The sequence below is a fragment of the Felis catus genome, chromosome D1, assembly GCF_018350175.1.
Source record: "Felis catus isolate Fca126 chromosome D1, F.catus_Fca126_mat1.0, whole genome shotgun sequence".
In the NCBI taxonomy this organism is placed as follows: Eukaryota; Metazoa; Chordata; class Mammalia; order Carnivora; family Felidae; genus Felis; species Felis catus.
This window is the reverse complement of record NC_058377.1, coordinates 74791401-74813328: the sequence shown is the minus strand read 5'-3', so window position 1 is coordinate 74813328 and position 21928 is coordinate 74791401. Positions and strand designations below refer to the sequence as shown.

Here is a 21928-nt window from a genome sequence, read left to right as displayed (position 1 = left end):
CTGACTGCTTAAGTGGGTTAAGAGGAGGAAGGGGAGACAGGAATTGGAGATACTGGCCAGCCACAACCTTTTCAAGGACTTTTTATTGACGAGGTAAGGAAACAGCTCCTGTTGCTCACTTAAACCTTACAGCTCCTTGGCTTAACATTCAAGGCCCCTGGTGACCTTGTCCCAATCAACCACTTCGATTTACTAACCGAGTGCCCCATTTGAAACACCCTATAGACCCAGCTGCCATGGTTCTAACTATACTTCAGACTCTCCCATTATCTGCACTCGGAGGGTTCTCTACATGAGAATGCCTTTCACTTCCAACTCCGGATTTCCAAACTAAGTACCATTGAAAGGCCCTTTGCAATGCCTTATTGTCCACAGACACTTCCCTTATCACATCTACTGAGGCTCTCTCCAACCTCTAAACTCTAACAATATTTTCTTTGTACCTTTCTTATGGCTTTTAATATCTTCTACGTTATCCTATAGTTTCATTCATCTTAGCTTTCCCTCTAGATTGCAAGCTCTGTGATTAGTATGCCCAATTAAATGTTTTATGGCCTGAAAGACCTATCATGGTGCTCAATCAATACCTGTGGAATAATTTAAAAATTAATGAAATGTGCTTCCCATGCCATGTATCACTTAGAAGCACTGGCATATAGTGGTTTGGAAGGTGTGAGGCGAGGAATTTGAATTTTAAACAAGTAAGCCCCTGCTCCATCCCTAGAATTCTGGTTAAATGGTGTGTGGGCCACAATTTGAGAATACATACTTGGTAGGGTTTGAAGAGAAAGGGAAAGGCTATAGCTTGAGAAAGTCCTGTCCCCCAAGTGAGAATTAGATCAAACAATTATGATCACATCATACCCTGCTTAAAAACCCTTCATTCAATAAACTGAAACATTTATTGAACACACACAACGTGTCTGACAATATTCAAGGTGACTCTAGGCTCTGAAGTGGCTACCCCACTTGGTATCTAAGTGACCTTGGAGAAGATACAAACTTCTTTAGGCTTTAGTTTCCTTATCTGCAAAGGCTCGGTGCTCTGTAGAAGGAAGGAGACAGGATCCTTGAAAAATTGAAAGGTCAATGTGGCTAGAGTACAAAGCGTGGTCCAGAGTGAGACTGGGAAACAAAATAAGGTTATATTATTCAAGGCCTCATAGGTCATGATGAGAAGTTTATAAAGCCTTTACCCCAAGAGCGAGGGGAACCTTAAGGAAGGGTTTTCAGTAGGAAGGTGCCATGTCCAGGGGCATTTATATACAATACCAAGAGTTAAAGTGGAATTAGTTTTTCCTCCAGAACAAGGGAAATTAGCACTTACAATCACATCAGTCCAATATTTTGAGGGTACTAGGTAAAAACAGTAATTAATCTTGAAAACCTCATCTGTTCCATTTTCTAAGTAAGATGGAAAATTAAATCTTGCTTACTGGTGTTAACAGGGAGCTCAACTCGGTCCTGGAATTGTGAATCAGTTTCTTTATGCCCTACATACACCTTTTCTCAATTTAAGATTCTGAAAGTTAAGTGTCAGAAATGAAGTCTCAACTACAAAAAAAAAAAAAAAATTTATTAAGTGTGAAAGCAAAACAGGTACTTCTATTTAGATATTTTTTACATATTTATAGATAAAACAAACAAATAATTTATCAAAAATTACAAGCTTAAAGAATAGTACTATTTTGAAACAACCAATAAAGTATTCGAAAATACTACATTTTATCCATAATTGGTGAATATTATCTCAAAAAAAAAAAGTAAGTTGTATTTTCTTGTGAAACATATAAAAGCGTTTTTAGATGTCTGCCAAGATTGTTCAGGAACAGTCCATCTTGCTAAATCTAAAAGCGTAGTGCCTTTCTGGAGAACTTGTGTTTTTACTAAATAGCTTTACAGACCACTTGTGTTTTCCTTTGGGCTTCGGTGAACTCCTAATCTTCACTTCACTTGCAGACCACAGGGCATCAACATGAACACAGATCAGAGTGAGAGTCTGGGATCGCTTTTCTTCATACTGAGCGAAGGACTTTCTCCTTAGCCGGGTGGAAGACCATGCTGTATTGGGACGTCCAATCTACGGCACAGGGCTTCACCAAGCCAAAGCAGCCACACTGAAAGAAATCTGCAAGGTTCTGCGTGAACCCAAGGCTGCCAAGGAAGGAAGAGAACACATCTTACTACTTTTCCTGTTTACGTTTTGACAAACATTCATCCAGACCATAAATATTCACTGAGAATTTACAATATACGACATCCTTTGAAGATCCTGCAGGAATCCAGAGGTGAATCAGACCGTTCCCTGGCTTACGGGACATTAAAATTGATGCCCAGTTCCATCTCTGGACCTGAATCCCTATTGTGAGATTCTCTGACTCCTGCCCAGCAACTTAATTTCCTTCTGAGTGCCCCACTCACTGGAATGATGGCTGCCATCAAGAAGTTTGCTTCTTTCCATTCCCACTGCCCTGATTCAGATTTTGATTATTTCAGAGGCCAAGCAGGCCGGCAACAGTACAGTCAACAGATGTTTGTGTTTTTTTTTTTCCTTAAACTTTCTAAGTTAAATATGGCCCTGGCCCTGTCTCCGTTCTTTCCAATTAATCCTTTTTTTTTTTTTTTTTTTTTTTAATAGTCCAGAAGCCTTTCATCCTTTTTTATACCTATCATCCCATGAACTCTGAGGAGCTCGGGCTCCTTTCCACTGGTTCCCACTAAGTGTGCTTCTCTGGGTGGGGCAGGCTGGCGTTTCCACTGAATTCAAGAACCTTTCTCCTTGGCTTCCTTCTTCTGATCATTTTCCTGCACATGCTTCACACGAGCTGCCTCGGCTCTTAGAGTGCCTGATACGCTCACTACATACGTTAGTTCTCTTGGCAAGAATCTTCCCTCAACTTCTGGGTTTATGACACTGCCAACAGCACGCCGGGTGACACCGTAGACTCCTGCGGTTGTGCCATGGGAACCTTTGCAGCCCGTTCCCTTGATGTCCACAATATCACCTTTCTGACAGATTCACAAGCATGTGGCCAGAACAGCAACTCCGTGTTGTCTAAAAGGCCTAGAGAGAATGCAGCGGGGGCCTCCCCTCCTCCCCTTGTTGCTGGTCATTTTGGCGAATTACTCAAAGATGGCAGTTCCAACCAAAGGGAGGGAGCTCCTTCCAATTAATCTTACCTATTGGACATGGTGTGGTCTTCCAAAAACCTTGCCAAAACCCAAACCCTGTACACTAAAACACATCTGTGCCTGAGGATGGCTGTGCATCTGCCGCTGCTGTGACAGTGATCAGGACAGGACCATCTCCACTCCTAGAAGACCAGCTCCAGAGCTAGTTGGTGAGGGAAAGCAACTCAGGGTAAGACAGACAAGACAAATCTTCAATCTGGGCAGGTTTTTGGAAGCTAGATTCACAGCGGCTCTAAGGCTTTGCCGTTAGGTCCTCCAGCCCACATTGCCATCACTCAGCAGTTCCAAACACGCCCAGCTCTCTCATCTCAGGCCCTTCTTCCAGACTCTTCTCTGGGGCTTGAAATGCCCTTCTGTCCTTCTCCATCATGCCCCACCACACATCTTTCAAGGCTCAGCTGAAAATTCCACCTCTGTCACAAAGGCTTCCATTCTTCAGTAGAGTAAATATTTATCTCTCTGGTTAAACTCCTGAGAAAGGACTTTACGATCATTGCCAGTCTGAGACAATCGTCACAAGCCTAACACTACTGTCCACCTTCCACCACCGAAGCCGTCTTTTCTCAATTTAGTCAACTGCTCTCCTCTCTAAACACAGATCATAGTCATATCCCAGGCTCTGATTTCCTTGTCTAACAGCCTAACAGTTTCATCTCGTACCACAAGTGTGCTTTAAAATAGACTGCTCATGAGATATGCAGTGGGCGTTAAATCCCCAGAGGGCTCAGGGTCACCTCTGCAGCACTCCCAGCTTCCAAGACCCCGATATATATGACAGGGAGATAAGCTTCAAAGCCTGACTGTTCATATCGTAAGATGACAGGCTTCCTACAAACACTCTCATTTTCTACTGAGGACAGGTTTTATACAACCGATGCTCTTGGGAAAACATACCCCAAACCCGAAACACTAGTTTCTCCCTGACGCGGACGGGCACATTAAACACAGGGCTAAAAGAATCCCTGGTGATAGAAAGGTAGGTTGAAAATCTTGGCAAAGTTCACAATCTAACGCTTTCTGCAGACAGCCTGGTGGCTGGAATTCTCAGCCACGTGCTCGGTTATCTCACACTGACTTCACCCCAGCAACATGCAATCCTGTGACCATGTGGCTTGACTAAAGAGATTCCCCACGTTGGCAAAACTTCAAAGTCACTTAGCTATTTGTGCCAAGTCCAGCAGACTAAGTCCCAAATTCTTACCACCTTGGGGCTCATGACCTCACCACTCACCTCCCGTCAGTCACTAAGGCTTCCAAGAAATAAGAGGTTCAACTCCATCAGATAGCAAGTTAGAGTGCAGCATGGCCTGAGTGGTGGCAGCAGACTGGGAAACCAATGGTTAGGCTAGCATCCTCCACAGGACTCAGTGGTCAAAACAGATGGGACTTACTTGTATGGGGTCCTCCTGAGGGACAATGTCTGTTTCATATGCCTGCTCTGTTTCAACAGGCTGGTTTTCTCGTGGGAAGTCAGGCCCAGGAAAGCAATCTGCAAAAGAAGTTTGGAAGGTACATGAAAAATACCGCTACGTCAAGGTTCCGTTTCTCTCTGTGCATCACAGGACAGAGGTAAACATTCAGTACTCCCCCAAATACAGTGTCACCTCACCATCTAAGCAAGGATCATGGTGAGGATAACAACAGCTCAACAGCTCTAAATGAGACTCTCCTATGTAAATCTAGGAGCTGAGCAGTTGTTTATTTATTTATTTTTAAGTAACCTCTACACCCAATGCGGGGCTCAAACTCATGACCCCGAAATTATGAGTCACACACTCTGCTAACTGAGCCAGCCAGGCACCCCTGAGCATTTATCCTTTTGACTGATTTTTATTAACCTTCAAAAAAGCAGAGTCATGAAATAATTGTTTTAGTGATTTAAGCCAGGGCTTACCACCTTGTTTAGGTTCTCCACACGTTCAGCATGCAACTTTTAGATGAATAAAACAATATGTGATCAGCATTACTGCAATTCTCACTTTGTGTATGCTTCTTAGTAGTTCTTTAGAAAGGGCCAAATGAAAAAGTTAAAGAACATTTAAATGTACTGAAGTGAAGAACATTTAAATCCACAATTTGGGGAAAGGTAAGAATTCAGGTAACTTAAAAACTCCCAAATATGGAGCACCTGGGTGGCTCAGTCGGTTGTGTCTGATTCCTGATTTCAGCTCAGGTCATAATCTCATGGTTTCGTGAATTTGAGCCCCACATGAGCTCTGCAGTGACAGCATGAAGTCTGCTTGAGATTCTCCCTCTCCCTGTCTTCTGCCCCTACTCTACTCACACTCTCTGCCTCAAAATAAATGAATAAACTAAAAAAAGAAAAAAAAAAAAAAACCTCCCAAATCATCCAGGTGCCTGGGTGGCTCAGCTGGTTAAGCGGCCTTCAGCTCAGGTCATGAGCTCATGGTTTGTGGGACCGAGCCCCACATTGGGTTCTGCTTGAGAGCAGATTCTACCCCTCCCCCACTCACACACTCTCTCTCAAAATAAACATTAAAAAAAAAAAGACCCTCCCAAATCATTAAAACAACTATTACTGAGTTACCCCCATTTAATCCTGAAAATAACTCAAACATCAAGCTCCTTATCTGTAAAACAGAGATTATCACACCATCCTCCCTCATCAGATGCTTAAGAACTTGACATCATATATTTAAAATACCCAGTGCAGAGGCTCCTGGAGGTAAAGTAACTGGTCCAAAGTCACACAGCTTAGAGAGTGGCAGAACTGAGACAGATACCTCAGTCAGCGTGAGAATAAAGTTCATGGTCCTTACCACAGACTACATGCTCAGTTTGACTTGCTATAGTCAAACCCATGACTCACCAGAGCAGTCATCAAATGAAAGGCTTCGAACAACAGAACTGGTTTATTAAGAAAACAACATTACAAGGGGGCACCTGGGTGACTCAGTTGGTTAAGTCCGACTTCAGCTCAGGTCATGATCTCGTGGTTTGTGAGTTCGAGTCCCATGTCGGGCTCTGGGCTGACAGCTCGGAGCCTGGAGCCTGCTTCGGATTCTATGCCTCCCTCTCCCTCTGTCCCTCCCCTGCTCACACTCTGTCTCTCTCTCCTTCAAAAATAAATAAACATTAAAAAAAAATTTATTTTTTAAGAAAACAACATTAAATTGCTGTATTTGAAAACTACCCAAAACTTTGAGTTCATTTTCCTAGCCTTAGAAAGTATTAACAAAATTAAGGTTTCTTTAAAAAAATGATATTATAGTCTTACATATACTGTCCTTGTCCTAAGCCTCCAGAAAAGAAGAAAGAGAATTAGAATCCATGTCTCAAACCTTAGGTTCTACATCTGCTTCCACCTCTCACCACCCTTATGGACAAAACTGGGCACTCGACATCTCATAGGCTTAGTTTTCTCACCTTTAGAATGGAGACACTACTTTGACACAATCTATACCTCAAACGTCTGTCGGGGAATAGATAGGAAAGTGCTCTGGAATATGTAAGATACAGATAAATACTAGGTATCATACGAGATAGTAGTTAATATTAATAATCACTGATGCTAATATGCATTCTTACTGCCTGAGTCTATCGATGCCAGAGGGGCAGAAGATTAAGATGAATGTTCAGAAGCCTCCGTTCAGTCGGTGTTACCAGCTTAATTCCTTTCCTTGGCACTTTTTTCCTTTGTCTGTCTTTATCACTTTGTTACTATTATTGTAGAACTGGTTACTTCCCTGTTAAAGTGGAATGCACTTTTTTTTTTAATTTTTTTTTTTAACATTTATTTATTTTTGAGACAGAGAGACAGAGCATGAACGGGGGAGGGGCAGAGACAGAGGGAGACACAGAATCCAAAGCAGGCTCCAGGCTCTGAGCCATCAGCCCAGAGACCGACACAGGGCTCGAACTCATGGACCGAGAGATCGTGACCTGAGCTGAAGTCAGACACTCAACCGACTGAGCCACCCAGGCGCCCCGTGGAATGCACTTTTGAGGAGTAATGCTCTAATTATGTGAGGTCTCACAGTAATTGGCTCAGACTGACCACGGCCGTCCATTCCACAAGCACGGGCCACAGCAACAATGAGAATTAGGTTATGCTCATAGGGGAAGGAAGGCAGCAGGGAAGGGACAGTAGCTTCTTCGGAAGCTCAGTGTGGCTACTACTGCCCTGGAGAGTGAACTTTCTAATGGCCATGACCTTCCCTAGAAGTGTAATTACCATGGTTACACTGGTTAGTGTGGGATCTTGCATTTCCTCCCCACTTCTACCCATTTAAGTGCTGCATAATAATCAGGACAACAAACAGGGTTGGAAAAAGTGAGAGAAGACAATCATCTCACACCTGCACAATGCTTTTATATTTTATATCATGTTTTCACATACTGTATGATTTAACTGTATGATGAAAAAGCCTTTGAACAGGATGGTCAGCGGACCTAAGTTTCCGGTTCTGATTTTGCCACTTACTGGGTGACCTTGAGCAAGTCAGCTCTCTGTAACTCTATCCGTAAAGTAAAAAGATCAGATTAGATCATCCCTACGGACAAATTAACAACTCATTATTCTAACCTTTAAACGATCCTGTGAGAGTAGCATTATCAACCCCATTTTACAGACAAGGAACTGGAAATCCAAGAGTCAAATGACATGCCTAGACCCAGAGAGTAAGCGACAGAAGTGGAACTAGGACCCAAAAGCCTTCTGATTTAAAATTCAAGTCTTTCTACCTTATTACAGTGTACTGGAAATTTTACTCAAAGGCTTTACAGAAGAGAAATTAATACCTGAAAGAGTTGATTTAATAATAAAAATGTTGACCACGAGAAGTGGAAAGTTGCTAGCATGAAGATATATAAAACCCAAGGGGAACAGGCCACAATCTGATTGAGGTAGGTCCACAGTCCATCTTCTCTGAATGTCGTGGCACAATGATTTGACCAATCTGTGGATTCACAAAAAAGAAACTCATTATTTAAAAAGGCAACAAACCAGTGATTATTGTACAAGAAGATAAAATAGCTGCTGCACTTCTTTTCAGGGAGAAGAGACGGTAAGACATGAGAGCACAGAATAGAACCCAGCTTTAAGGATTTATCTTCCAGGGGTACTTGGATGGCTCAGTCGGTTAAGCGTCCGACTCTTGATTTTGGCTCAGTCCATAATCTCATGGTTTGTGGGATGGGCCCTGCGTCGAGCTCCACGCTGACACTGCAGAGCCTGCTTGGGATTCTCTCTCCCTCTCTCTCTGCCCCATCCCTGCTCATGCTCTCTCTGAAAATAAACAAATAAACTTTAAAGAAAATTAAAAAATAATTAAAAAATCTAAAACATGGTGAAAAAAAAGAATTTTTTTTCCAAGTGCCAACTTAACTAGCCAAGGTGAAAAACTGGCACCTCATTACTCACTAAAGCTATATGATAACACTGCATTGGTAGCTGGCAGTAAAGGAACAAAAGCAAAAAAGTTCCATAAGACCACCACTAAAACCACCATTTTCGGCATAAAATGAACCGGCCCAAAGTTAATTGTTTAAGGACTTGATGACAGAGAATGACTGGATTTAATAAATGTCTGTCTTAGAAAATTCTTTATTTTGTCCATGATACACAGGAGTCTATTATAGCACTGAATAAACTCTTATTAAGGGTTCAGATCACTTGGCTGTTGTAGGCGCAAGAAATCCTGTAAGCGCCCAGATAACCATGGGAACACAACCTAACAGCATGCAGTTATTGGGTGTACTTCTGCACCGGCACCACCATTTATCCTGTAGAGAGGGAGAAAGTCCAGGTAAGGGAATTCATGAGACAGACACCCCGAGGAAAAGAGTAAAGGGAAAAAGACTCATATAGGAGGGAAAAAGATTCATATAGGCACGGCTCAATTTCTCTCCAGGAACACCTATTTATACGCCAATTAAAAGACAGGACTTCACTACGGCCTTTGTGACCTCCCTAAGCTATGCAGCTAAGAGCAGCACGAAGGAGAATGAAGGTAGGAAGCAGCAGAAACAAGGGAACAAATCCTCAAGGTCTTGCGAAGCCAATGGCTTCTGTAGGCCTCACGACAGTTTATAAAGGGCAAATTATTTTTGAAATAAGAATTCTGTAAGTTTTCACCTTGAGGTTTCATAAATGCCTCTGACAATTTGATAAGTAGTTTCAGACAGTTTCCCAAAGCAGCACTTAAGAGCTCCTGGGACAGAAAGAAAATGAGTCCCTGACTTTACTATCACCTGTCTGTCCATTTTAGTCTTAAAAGAAAAAAGTCTTTTTTTCCCCCATTTTGAGCCTTATTTGATTCCCAACCATCTTTCATGACTATACGTCAGAAGCAATCTAAGAGTAATCACCACAGAGTAACCATCAAGGCAACAAGTTAAGGCAAATTACACTCTCTTGAGAGCTTCTCATTAGGACGGCAGACAAAGATGCCTCTCGTGCACCTGATATGACAAAAAAGACTATAATTCCCAACGGCAGGTACAGGAAACAGCTGCTGAGTGGGAAAGAATACCTACTTTCTTCCAGTTTACAGATTTCTTCTGCGCTCTTCTGGGAAATTTTTGATCACACGGCATGACCCCCAACTAGAATTTTCATAGGACTGATTACAGATTTAATGTCAAAGATAACGGCCACAAATGGCCACGTACATTATCTTCTGTGATATACAACTTTAATATGTGCTAATAATACATTCTTATCAGGTGGTCACTGGCTAATGATAGGGGACTCATACTGTACCAAGCTGATCATTTTCATTTTTAGATAGCTCTGCCAGCTACAGTGTTCTTTCTAACCATGATCTAAAATCTTTCTCCCTGTAACTTGCAGGATGCTGACCCTTTCTGAGTGTCCATCCTGAAAACAGACCTCACAAAGGACAGAACGGATGGAGGCTACACAGAGCCAGAAGTAGCTGTAACTGGCTCACGCGAGGCTCGTGTGCATCAGGGCCGTCGCATCAGGAGTGTTAATGCCAAACAAAGAAGGTGGGATGGCGGGGAGGCCTTGTTAGAAAAATGAGGCACAAGTTCATTTTTCCTGTCTGTGAAGTAATGATAAATGACATGATGTCCTCATTCGGTGCCAGAATATAAATGGGATAAAACTAACAAAATACGTGGACTAGTCTACATGGTCGCAGGTGAATATAAAGTGGACCATTTCTAACAGACAAAATATAATACAAAAATTGGTTCAGAGCCAGAGAATAGAAACAAAGAGGGAAGAGCCAATGCACAGAATACGAAAGTAAAGTGGAGAGAAGGAAAGTGATGGAAAATTACTTCTGTCCTTATCAATACAGTCTTATGCTGGACACAGACACCAAACAAAGGGGACTATTTTTAGTGAAGAGAGAAGCAGGAGAGACAGAGTGGTGTAAAACCTGGCTTCTCTCCCAATAGGATCACGTCCAAGGGACAAGTTGGTCCACGGGCCAGCCTAAAAAGGTCTTCCAGGAACATGCTTTATTGTTAGGCATTAAAAGGGCAGTTCTTGCAGTAGAAGGATGCACTGCCAAGAAATCTTTTACTTCTTACACCACAGGACATAACCTAAGAGGTTTTTTAAATTTCAATGCTCAGGATTATTTATGGCCTTTGACAAGAAATGGTACCAGGGATCACAACCTTCCGACTATTAGGTCCATTTGAGAGGGTGGCACTTCCACTGAACTACAGAAGCTTTCCCTACTGATCACAGACACCCAAGGTGTCAGACGAGAAAGGGGCTGACAAGGTAACTAACTGAAGCCCTCTCCATGCCTAGGGCAGGGCAAAAAAACTCAAAACACAACATGTCACACAGACATTAATTAATAATCTCTAAAAATAAAATGCCAAACAACCCAAAACTTGATGTTTCTGGGGAGGGTAACTGGGAGGCTAGGGGACAGAGTAGAAGGAATTCTTTTTCAAAGACTAAGCAAAATTTAAACGAAAAAAAGCTGGAGCAGAGGCCGGGGGAAGGCAGGGAGAGGCGGTGCTTAGGATGCCAAGGGAAAAAGAAACTAAAGTGGAAAAAAATGTTGCTAACATCTTCCTGGATCATTCTGCATTTTAGCACAAGCAACAAACTAGTACTCCACTGTTGGAATCTAAGACCTGAGCATGAACGTAACAGGAAGGTGGGAGGAAATGGATTTATAGTGAAGCCACATTCTCCCAAAGTCTTCAAAATAAACAATAAACAGCGAAACAAGGAAAGCCAAAATAAATAAACTACAAGCACTATACGTTTTCCCAGTTAGGTAAACCACTCCCAGGTTTGAGAAGCATAGCCGTGCAACTGTTAAGAGCTAACCCAAATCCTTCCTGCTTCAATGTAAACCCCGTTCTTCTTAGTCAATCAGCTTGGAACAGCTGGATGTCACTCCCTCCTCGAGTCCCCCACACGCCTGTTCACACAGCTACTGAGAAGTTATTTTTCTGTCTCAGGCATGCAGAATAAGTGGCCTAATGTTCCCTTCCAGGTCATTATTCCCAAACTTTCAATGACTATTCGCTCTCCCATTAGCTCTAAGCTGTGACTTGACATTTATCAAGAGTTGTGTTCCTTCACTATGGTGACCACCTCCGCCTTCCTTCAACCTGTCCAGCACCAACCTTTTCTTTTTCCTATTTCATTTACTTATCACTTCCCTCGCTTTGTGTCTGAGCCGCTGATTTTTCCTCACTTCACTGGGTGATAAATCTGCACCTGCCTTACATGACTTTATATTCTGACCACTTCTCAAATTTATCAAGGTCGCTTTAGAATACAATCTCTTCCCAGGTGCTGACAACTAACCTCTTCAAGTCTTCCTTGCAGCTTTCCCAATGCTGAGAGTCTTAGAGGCAGCCGTCTCGTTTTTAGTAGGGGTGTGGTTCATAGTCACCCAGCCAGAATGTGCCATTCAAGAATTTACCAAGAAAAGTATGTGTGAGTATGGGTGCATGAGCTTGCTGTAAGAAAAATTTATACTTACAGATGAAAGATTCATATATAATCCAATCACAAACAATGGAAAGGAAAAATAAGAAGAATATGTAATAATGATGGTTGCCGAAACCTACAGCAAAAAGAAAAAACACATGTAATACTTTTGCTTACAATGATTTTCCAGATCAAGACCTTACTAACCACTTTCCTGTCAAAAGCTTCCACCAAAGTAAAAAAGTAAATAAGCTGGTACTTTGCATTTAAATACCATTAAACCAAAACCAAACAGCTCTGATATGTCATGGTCAACTGTCCATGTTAAATGAACTAATATTTATCTGCTGCTTACCTAAGAGAAGATACCTTTTTTGAACAGAGCAAGATTTACTAAGCATATGCACCTCTAGGGTGGCCTATACTGCATCGGAGGAAGGGGAACAGGCAGGACTTTGGGCAAATCATACCCTATGCTCCTTGCACGTAACAAATTTAAGAAGTACAATTTCTGCACATCAGGGATTCACTTGATCAGGGGAACAGAGAAAATGAATCTGAAGAGCAGCACTAAATAGATGTGCTGCAGGCGCCCACACACAGAAAAAGAGGGGCAGCCTGCAGCCTCTCTCGCATATGCTGCTTGTTCCTGCTGCTCTCTTGACACTGGAGTTGTGAGCACTCGGATGCTAATGGCACCAAAGTACCACCATGTCCCCACTTTCTCCGAAGACAGCAAAGCCCAGCAGCAGGAGCAATGCCCAGTGCAATGAGGAGACCTAGGTCCACGGGTGACTAGCTGTGTGACTACAGGGAAGTCATTTAACCTCTCTGATCGGTGTTCTTGCTTTTAATATGGGGATAATCTCTCTTCTGTCTGCTTCATAGGCCTGGCAGCCAAACAAGATGATCCACTACGTTAAATGCAGCATAATAAAAATATAGGGGCTCATTACTGTTGCTTTCCCACCTCCATTCACAGCTGCCTGCCTTAATGCTAATCATCCCATCTTTACGGTGGGATGGGGTCCATGAAGCTTGGGACCCTAGGAATTGCCTCTTCGCTGTTCTCTAGGAACAGTAGGGAACATCAAAATGCACTAAAGAAACCTGACTCACTGAGGCAGCCTTTTGTTCAAGATTATAAAAGCATATCCTCTCCTGGAGACAAATGCCCATAGTTCCTCTGAAGTTCCTCATAATAATCCCCTGGCTTTTACAGTGACCACTCAGAGGAAACTCAGGGCTACCGACCAGGACAAGGAATACTCCACACCATCTCTGGTTCAAGCTCCTACCTGAGCTTTGAAGGAGCCAAGTGGAGAAGTACATGAGAGAGAGAAGCCACAAAATGTGCTAAGAACCTGGTTATTTGGTGTAGAAGACCAATACTACTAAAGTAACCTCAAGCAAATAATTTGCCTTTCATATTTTTTCACCTCTAAAATAGAGACAGTAATGCCAACCTGATAGGTGTGCCCTGATGATCAGACAGGAAACTATATTCAAAACTGCTTTATAAACTCTAAAATACTATACAAATGACATTAATTATTATCAACATCAAGTTTTCCAAACGTGTGAACACCATAGAGAGGACTCTCTGACAAAGAAGAACTACAAAACGAACCCCTGAGATGCCCTTCTATTTTTTCTATTAATCACACATATAGCCAAATATATACTTAACTTCATAGTGTTAACTAAGAAATTCAATCTCTCACCTATGCACCGTCCAGTCCACAGACAATGCTGATCGTATCGAGCGACACAGGAGTTACACACGTGGCAATGAAGTGACCTTAATGGCTTCCTTATCTAAGTGGGCAATGAAGACATGTCTAAGCAAAACTCAGTGTCTTAAAGTGGTAACAAACCACAAGCAAACTCTTACTCCTAAATCATAAAGGCATGGGTACAAATAATCTTAAATAGATCATCAATTGACAGAGAGGCTCTGGAATGCCTTATTAATATTTACTTCCACATATATATTTTGAGTAGGCCAACACTAAAGGGGTTTTGAATTCCAGAACCTATTCACACTGATGAAAGGGAAATAAGGCAGCACCATTAAGAAAAAGGGAAAAGGAAACCCGAGTTACATTTCTGGCTCTGCCAATAATTTGGGGGAAGTTACTTCTTCCCTCTAGGCTTTGATTCCTCAATTGCAATGAGAGGTTTCACTAAGTGGTTTCTAGGGTCATCATGAGCCTCTGACTTGAAGTTAGTTCTAATATATCCTTCATGGCAGAAAAAAGCAATCAAAACACACTATGGATCATTCACAGAGAGATCTAACCACAGACATCTTGGAGAAACTGTAAACATCATTCCTTCATATGCTCAAGGCAGAAAACTATTCTGATAGTAATACAAAATTGGAAACTGGTAAAAACAAAGGTGTGCAAATATACCAGGGAGATTTAACAAATGTTTACGTGAGAAATGTTACCAAGAATACGCTTTCTCACTACGGGATAAAATTATTTGAAAAAAAAAAAAAAGACTCACAAGGCATGAGGTACAAAATGTTCTGAAGTCCAGACAGCCAGTCTCTGCAAGGGTGATGATATTCTGAAAGGCACGAAATTTGACCTTACAACTATGTTTTATTGGGGAACGGACAAATGCATGGTTATACACCATTGTCACAGCTCTCTCTCCAAACTGAGGTGGCCAGGAAAGCAATCTGGAATACCTGCCACCACATCATTCTGTGCCTGAAAATAATGTGACTTTTCAAGGCTGCATTTTCAACCACAGCCAATAAATTAGAAGGCACACATATTACACCTCCCCATTCTCTCCATGAATGGCAATCATCTAGTTATAATCTGCTAGAGAAAACTAAACATACACGGATACATTCATAAAAAGCAAACAAAACCCATCAGTATACGTTGTAACTGATGGTGATAAGCACCACAGGCTCAGTCTTCCAGGAATTGCCTATAGGTAACACCGACAATGACAATTCTAAATATTCGAAGTGAAAGAAGACACGCATGTCCTCTGACACCTTCACATCTTAGGAAGAGAAGGGGCATCTCTTGGCAATAAGGAGGGCTCCCCCTGGCCACTGCCTGGTTACTCGCCATGTATCAAATGGGGGAATTTAAGCTAAATGATCATTATCTAAGTGTTCCTATAAAGAAATCCAGATCATGTTCGCTAACAGAAATTACATTTGAAAAGTCTTGGGTCTGACTTTAAGAGGAAATACAAAATACTTTTTAAAACTTTTCCATAAATAAATGAAAAGGAATGACAGTGGAGAAATCTCAACTTTGTTGATTTATGCTGCATCTGTTACGTGCCAAGGCCCCGGAGATGCACCCATGAGAAACATGAACATTGCTACAACCTTCCTATTAAAAAAAAAAAAAAAAAAAAAAAAAAGTCACATTACAAAGAAAGCTCACCGTTTTCCTTTCTTCTTCAGAAGCTTTAGTGAAGCCTGGATCAGTTGCCCAAGTCTTGTAGAAAAAGTAGAGGAAGCCTACTAGGCTGAGAATGAAAGCAAAATAGAAAGGGGTGCCTGCTAGATGTGAAGACCACGTTAAGGAATGTATCAACTTCCACTAAGAATAACATAATTATGACATAAGCAAACTTCATCATCGGTGCCTAAGAATCTCTCTGCATTCTAACCTCACGTTCCATTATGTATACACATCCCTGCCCCCAAACCTGACCCCATCCTATGTTCTAATCCCACAGGGATTTGCTCATAATTGGCTAATAATTAATCCCTTCTAATTAGCTGAAACTCATACAAAAATTATTGACAGGAATGGTTGCAATATATAAGGAACATCCCGAGAACTGAAAAACATTCAAGATCCAAATAAGTTCATCTCTAATGGTGTTACCATGGCTCTCCTGTAAGCATCTAAAAGAATAATTATCAGTCATTTTAACAAAATCATTCAAAGAAACAAACCATTTGATTCAGAGATTCCAATTAAAAATATTTCCTTATACATTAGATAAATGCTTGCAAAAATTTACTAATGGCAAGTTTAATTAATGCCTGTCACTGTATTAGGCTGTAGCGATTTAGAAATTAAAAAAACTGCTCTTTGCAAATTAATTACAAATCGAGCACTATTTTGGGAAAGGAAGATACTATAGACATATTAAGATAAAAAGTATCTCAAGGATAAATATTGCCCAGTTGGAAATGTTTTTGAAGCAGTACAAATTCTTTGTATAAAAAGTAAAACTTTGCTCCAGGGAAAGACAAATGAAGGTGCAGTAAGTAATAAGCCAGTATACCAGTAGTAAACCAATTCTCCTTGCCCAGCTTAAGTCATGACCAACACAGTAACCACATCTGCCTTCCAAGGTATTATCAGGCTGTCTTGTGCCAAACTTTGGAGTGGAAGAAGCAGCCATAAAATAGACTCTAAACCCTCGCTATTCAAAGTGTGGTCCATAGACTCACAGCAATGGCTTTACCTGGGAGTTTGCGAGAAAGGCGTCACTTCAGACTTCACCCCAGACCTGCAGAACCAGACTCTGGATTTTAACAAGATCCTCAGGGGATCCACATGCACAACAGAGTTTAAGAAGCACTGCTGTGACCCACAAAAACTAGCACAACCACATCTGGTTCAGGTAGACAGGAACAAATCTTGTTGGTTTATTAGTTTATCAGTTTGGGAGCACCTTGGCGGCTCAGTGAGTTGAGTGCCCAACTCTTGATTTTGGCTCAGGCCATGACTTCACGGTTCATGAGTTCAAGCCCCACATCAGGCTTGGCACTGACAACAAGGAGCCTGCTTGAAATTCTCTCTCCCCTCTCTCTCTGCCCCTCCCCTGCTTGTTCTTTCTCTGTCTCTCAAAATAAATAAATAAACATTTAGAGGGAAAAAAAAAGTTAGGTTATCACTTTGTCTGCAGAAGGGCCTGGCTTTAAGAAATACATAGGATCTAGAAGTGTTGTGTGAAATGAAATTCTAACAAATGAAGCTTACTTAGATTGGATTAAGGACACTGATAAAGAGCACATAGGTCAAGGCGTTTAAAGAATCACATCCTGTTTTCTTTCCACAAAATCTTGATCAAAACACAACACATTCTCAAAAATACATTCAGTTGAATCACATGATGATTCTGCATATTGAAGTGACTGAACTTTGGCCTCCTGTTCTGAATAACTTTCAAAACAAATCCCAGGAGAGTCACTGGATCCTCTCTAAGTAAAATGAATGCATCGAACCCCTCATAGGAAAGCCAAATGTTCCTTGCTTCCATGCCTTTGCTTTGTGTGGTTCATTAACCTCAAATGCTCCCCACTGCCCCCATATACTTCCAGAAACACACTTTTAGGACATCCAAGTCTAACTTTATTCTCCCTCCCCTTGCAGGTCTTTCCCGATTCCCTACAGAGAAAGGATTCTTTTCCTTCCCTGAGTCTAAAATGCCTGTTCTGTGGCACTTAGACCTTATAGTTATTTACAGACCGCTCAGCCTCTCCAGTTAGCTTGTGACTCTTTGCAGTTCAAGTCTCTCAATATGGAGCCCAGCTCTTCAAGTGAAATCTGCCTTCCTGGAACTTGGACTAACCGGTTTTCCTTCTTTAGATCCTTTAGCTCTATGCTAAAGATCTACACTATAGCTGTCCTTAGATCTACCCTATAGAAGCTTATTCCTCATTTGTTCGATAAATTTTTATCGAACGTCCATTCCATACAATACGTTGGCTTACAAATGATGGACTTCCAAACACTTGACATTGGAAGGCAGTGCTCACACCTCCAGGATAAGCAGCAACATTGTTCCTTGTACAGCACAGTTTCCTGGTCATGCTCCTCCACTTGTGCTCCCGTCTGTCAATGTTTCTCTTAAAACAACAGAATTCAAAACAGAACAAGCACACTGCGGGGTTGTACTGACCAGTGCCAGGGACAGTGAGATGGCTGTTGTCCTTTGTGTGGACTCAAATCCTTGTACTACTGGGGAATACAGTGGCTCCCTTGACACCTGTGTCACTCCCCACACCAGGCTTTCAGTCAAAGCTCTTGCTCTTTTGCACCTGATCTGGAACATGCCAGAATCACAGACGTAGCGTTCCGTGCTTCACCATTTCTTTCCTGAGTCTTCATCTCATCTCCAAACTCATCAGTAAGGTCCTATCTCTTCCACCTGCTCCTGCCTCATAAAAGCCAAATACGTTACTTGCTGAACATATAAAAAAGCACCAACAGGAAGGGATCATCTGAGGAACCAGTCCAGAGTCTCCCTTAAAATTAATTTCAACATGCAGCCTTCTACACAGAGTTTACTCAGGAGAGTGAATAATAACAGAATAGGTATTATTTACAAAATGCCCATTATGCAACGAGGACCGTGGTCAGCACTTTACAGACATCATAGCATTCCTTGCAGCCATCCCACAAATTTGATGCTGTTATCCCTCGGGGTTTTTTTTCTTTTCTCGTTGTTGTTGTTTTTAACAGAAAAACTGAGACTCGGTGAAATTCAATAATGTGCCCAGTGGTACCTAAGAAAGAGAGCCAAGGTCAAACTCACTCTGATGGCAAAGACAGTACTCTTTCCACAGTGCCCCAGACACTTTTCCCATAAAGGACCGTGAGAGGGGAAGCCCAGACTTGGCAAAACCTGGGACAAGATTCGTCTACTCAGAACTGAGCGCAGCACCTCCGGTCACACCCGGGGCAGTCCACACGACATTTACCGTTCAGCTTGGAAGACACTGATCTGATGGCAAAGTGTGCCACCTACTGACTGACATGCACTCACCCGTAGCAGGTGCATACGGCTGCCTAGATCAAAGGGCTTTCTGCTGTACACGCAAGTAAAAGATCCCATCTCATCAACTCCGACATAAGAGTCTGTCTAGCTTTGGAAATCAGTTCTTCTGAGGCAATGGCATCTTCGCCAATGGTGAGCCGCTTGCAATTAAACTCAACTGAATATGAGGTTCTGTGATCGAGGCTTGCAAAACTACAGTGGAGTTACTTTTTTGTTGATATAGATTCTGCAAAAAAATCATCAGGGAACACAAATCTAAAACTGTGTCTACTCCGCTGCCACATGGGTTGGTCAACAAAAATATTAGCCATCCCTTCTCAGAATCATGTCACTTATCCTAGAATTTATCAGGCTTGAGATTTCCGCAAATAATTTGGGGTGTATATTGTCCTGTTGTTTTATACACTTGTGGTTACTTATAAAGTATTTTTATAACACATAATATCATGCAAGCCTTCAATAACTAGTGGCAGTAAGACTAGTGCTTAAAAAGCTGCCCCAAATCATTAATCATGAGACAAAGGCTTTGTGTAATAACATCTTTCGATAAAAGTCAAATGAACTCCACGGTATGCTACCCCATTCATTTACATTAAAGGAATTTGAAAAATATTAGAGAAAATGCTCAGAAACAAATATCATTAAAGTATAAACATGCTATAATGAAAGGAGATATATGCCCTCTGAGAACTCATATGCTTCTTCACTTCACATTGATTTCTACGAAAAGAATATTCCTGAATTGATTGTATGCATTTCTCCCACAAACACCATCTTTCTTTTTAAAAATGCCATTACCAGAAGGACACATAACACAGAAGTTAAAGGAATATGTTTACAGGTACATTTCTATCCACCACATTCTTTCTTCTCCTACCCTGTAAAGAAAACAAGGTTATAATGGCTTCCTAGAGTCTCTGGAAGGGGAAAAGGGAACTTGGAAAGAGGTGGGAAGATAAAAAGTTAGAGAAAATGCCTCCCTCCTAACGGCAGCTTTAGCTATAAACCAAGAACTCTCCTCAAAGAGCACAACACACGCTTAAGCTGGCCGTGGCCTGAGCCCAGCTCTTCGAGTGATAAACCTATCTCTTGGATGAGTTTTTTTTATTTGAAACCATGTGCTGCCATCCATTAGCAGTTCATAGAAGAATTAAGTGGGCTGTGTGTGATCACCATTTTTAAAAAACGAAATAGCATAGGATAAAATTACAGAATTTCACAGTAAAGCACACGTTAGGAGTATCGTTTTCTGTTTCACATTCGGTCTGGGTGGCAGTGTAAATGTATTTTTACTGTAGACTGAGAATCCATTGCTCTGGACAGGAACACTGCACTGGCCACTGCTGAGGAGGACACATTTCTCCGAACATCCCTCCCCTATAGACCATCTTGGCACCCAGAAGACTTATTAATCAACTGTAACTGCCGACCAAGTTAAAAGAACCTGCTGACCTTGAGGAGAGTATCTCAAGGCAATACGACAAATTTTCACGGGTCCAAGTAAAACAATAATTCACTCTATTGTTTCTATCCTCTGAGTAATAAATACTAGACACTACTGCTTCCATGGTGTGTCTGGAGATTATTTCCAGAATTGAGCAGATTTTCAACATGAAACATCTTCAACCAAAATAATTAAAATGCATACAAATATGAGTTATAGTCCCTGGATCTCTTCTAATATCTACATTTCTAACTATGGCATTACTATTGTTTAAAGGAAAAATGGGATGTGTATTTAAATTTCAGCTGGAAGGATATGAGGAAAGAATAAGATGAACCACGTTACAAATATCCAAAAAATGGAACTTAGCAGGAAAACTGTTGGTAAGTAGATGAGACTCTTATACCCGACCAAGAACCTAAAAGAAAAAAGGATAAACATATGGTATTAGTAAAAACAGGTATGGTTCATATTAATTTTAACTCTAAATCCCCTTAAATAATAACAGTAATAATAACGATTCCCTTAAGTAACAACAATAACAGCTTTCAGTACCGAGTGTTTCCAATGTGCCACTTTCCACATAGCAATTAAGAGTTTGTGGGACGCCTGAGTGGCTCAAATGGTGAAGCTCAAATGGATAAGCGTGGTTAATGCTACCACGACCTGCTACCGACTCTTGATTTCAGCTCAGGCCATGATGTCAAGGTTCGTGAGATCGAGCCCCACATTGGGCTTTGCACTGGCAGCACAGAGCCTGCTTGGGATTCTCTCTCTCTCTCTCTCTCTCTCTCTCTCTCTCTCTCAATCTCTCTCTCTCTTGCTTGCCCTCCCCCACTCAAGCTCTTTCTCTCTCAAATAAACATTAAAAAAAGTATTAAAAAAACAAGAGTTCGCCACCATCTCAACCCCACTGTACCCATGAGAAAAGTAAAGCACTCAAGAAATGCATGTTCCAGTCCTTAAAACTAACTTCTACATTATTTCATTCCCAATAACTTTCTATTTGCAGTGAATCTTTATTTCTATTGAAAAATATCACATTTGTAGTTCTCTTTTTGGCATATCATATTTTCAAATATTCCAAAATGCAAAAATTTTAAATACTTCAGAGATTCACCTTCACATTTAACAAGCTTTCTTCTGGAGGCTAGCAGTATATTTTTAAACCATAACAGATGCACACGACCTTAAGCAGCTTTATCCCACAACCAGCTTGAGAAGCGGACACTGAACATAAAAAGAAGAAATAAAGGCTGAAAGTGGCCTTAGTCATCAAACACTAACCCTCTCGCTTGGGTAACGAGCAACGTGAAAGTCTGCACAGAACTTACTCAAATGTTAATACTGTAGCTTCAAAAGAAAAAAAAAATCTGTCTTTCATGTTAAATACTCAACAGAGTAAATCCATGCAGGAATATGGTTTACCTGGATCTATTTTAAAATTTATACCAGGAAAAAATAATGGTTGATGATGGGTAAGAAAGGGATTCTTTAAAAGCTATCAAGATCAGAAGTGTAATTTTGATAAAATATTTGAGAAAAACTGAAGGTTCCAAGCCTCGGGCACATATTACGTGACCAGAACAGGCCAAATAGAGCCCACATAA

At 41.3% G+C, this 21928-nt stretch overlaps 1 protein-coding gene across 4 annotated transcripts in view; it reads right to left on the bottom strand.

Annotated features, from left to right (window-relative positions):
* Positions 1-883: 883 nt before the first annotated feature.
* The window catches only part of ZDHHC13 (zinc finger DHHC-type palmitoyltransferase 13), a 51821-nt gene continuing 30776 nt past the window's right edge, over positions 884-21928 (bottom strand). For 3 of the 4 annotated variants that reach the window (XM_006937136.5, XM_019812167.3, XM_045039052.1), the window contains exons 10-17: positions 20636-20736; positions 15517-15641; positions 14606-14668; positions 13816-13909; positions 12144-12227; positions 7954-8111; positions 4584-4681; positions 884-2154 (exon numbers count right to left, since the gene is read on the bottom strand). In XM_006937136.5, the coding sequence (XP_006937198.3) occupies positions 2016-2154; positions 4584-4681; positions 7954-8111; positions 12144-12227; positions 13816-13909; positions 14606-14668; positions 15517-15641; positions 20636-20736 (862 nt within the window). In that variant the 3' untranslated portion in view covers positions 884-2015. Of the gene's footprint in view, positions 2155-2610; positions 3335-4583; positions 4682-7953; positions 8112-12143; positions 12228-13815; positions 13910-14605; positions 14669-15516; positions 15642-20635; positions 20737-21928 lie in introns of those variants that run through there. The other variant, XM_045039053.1, reaches the window with a different exon arrangement.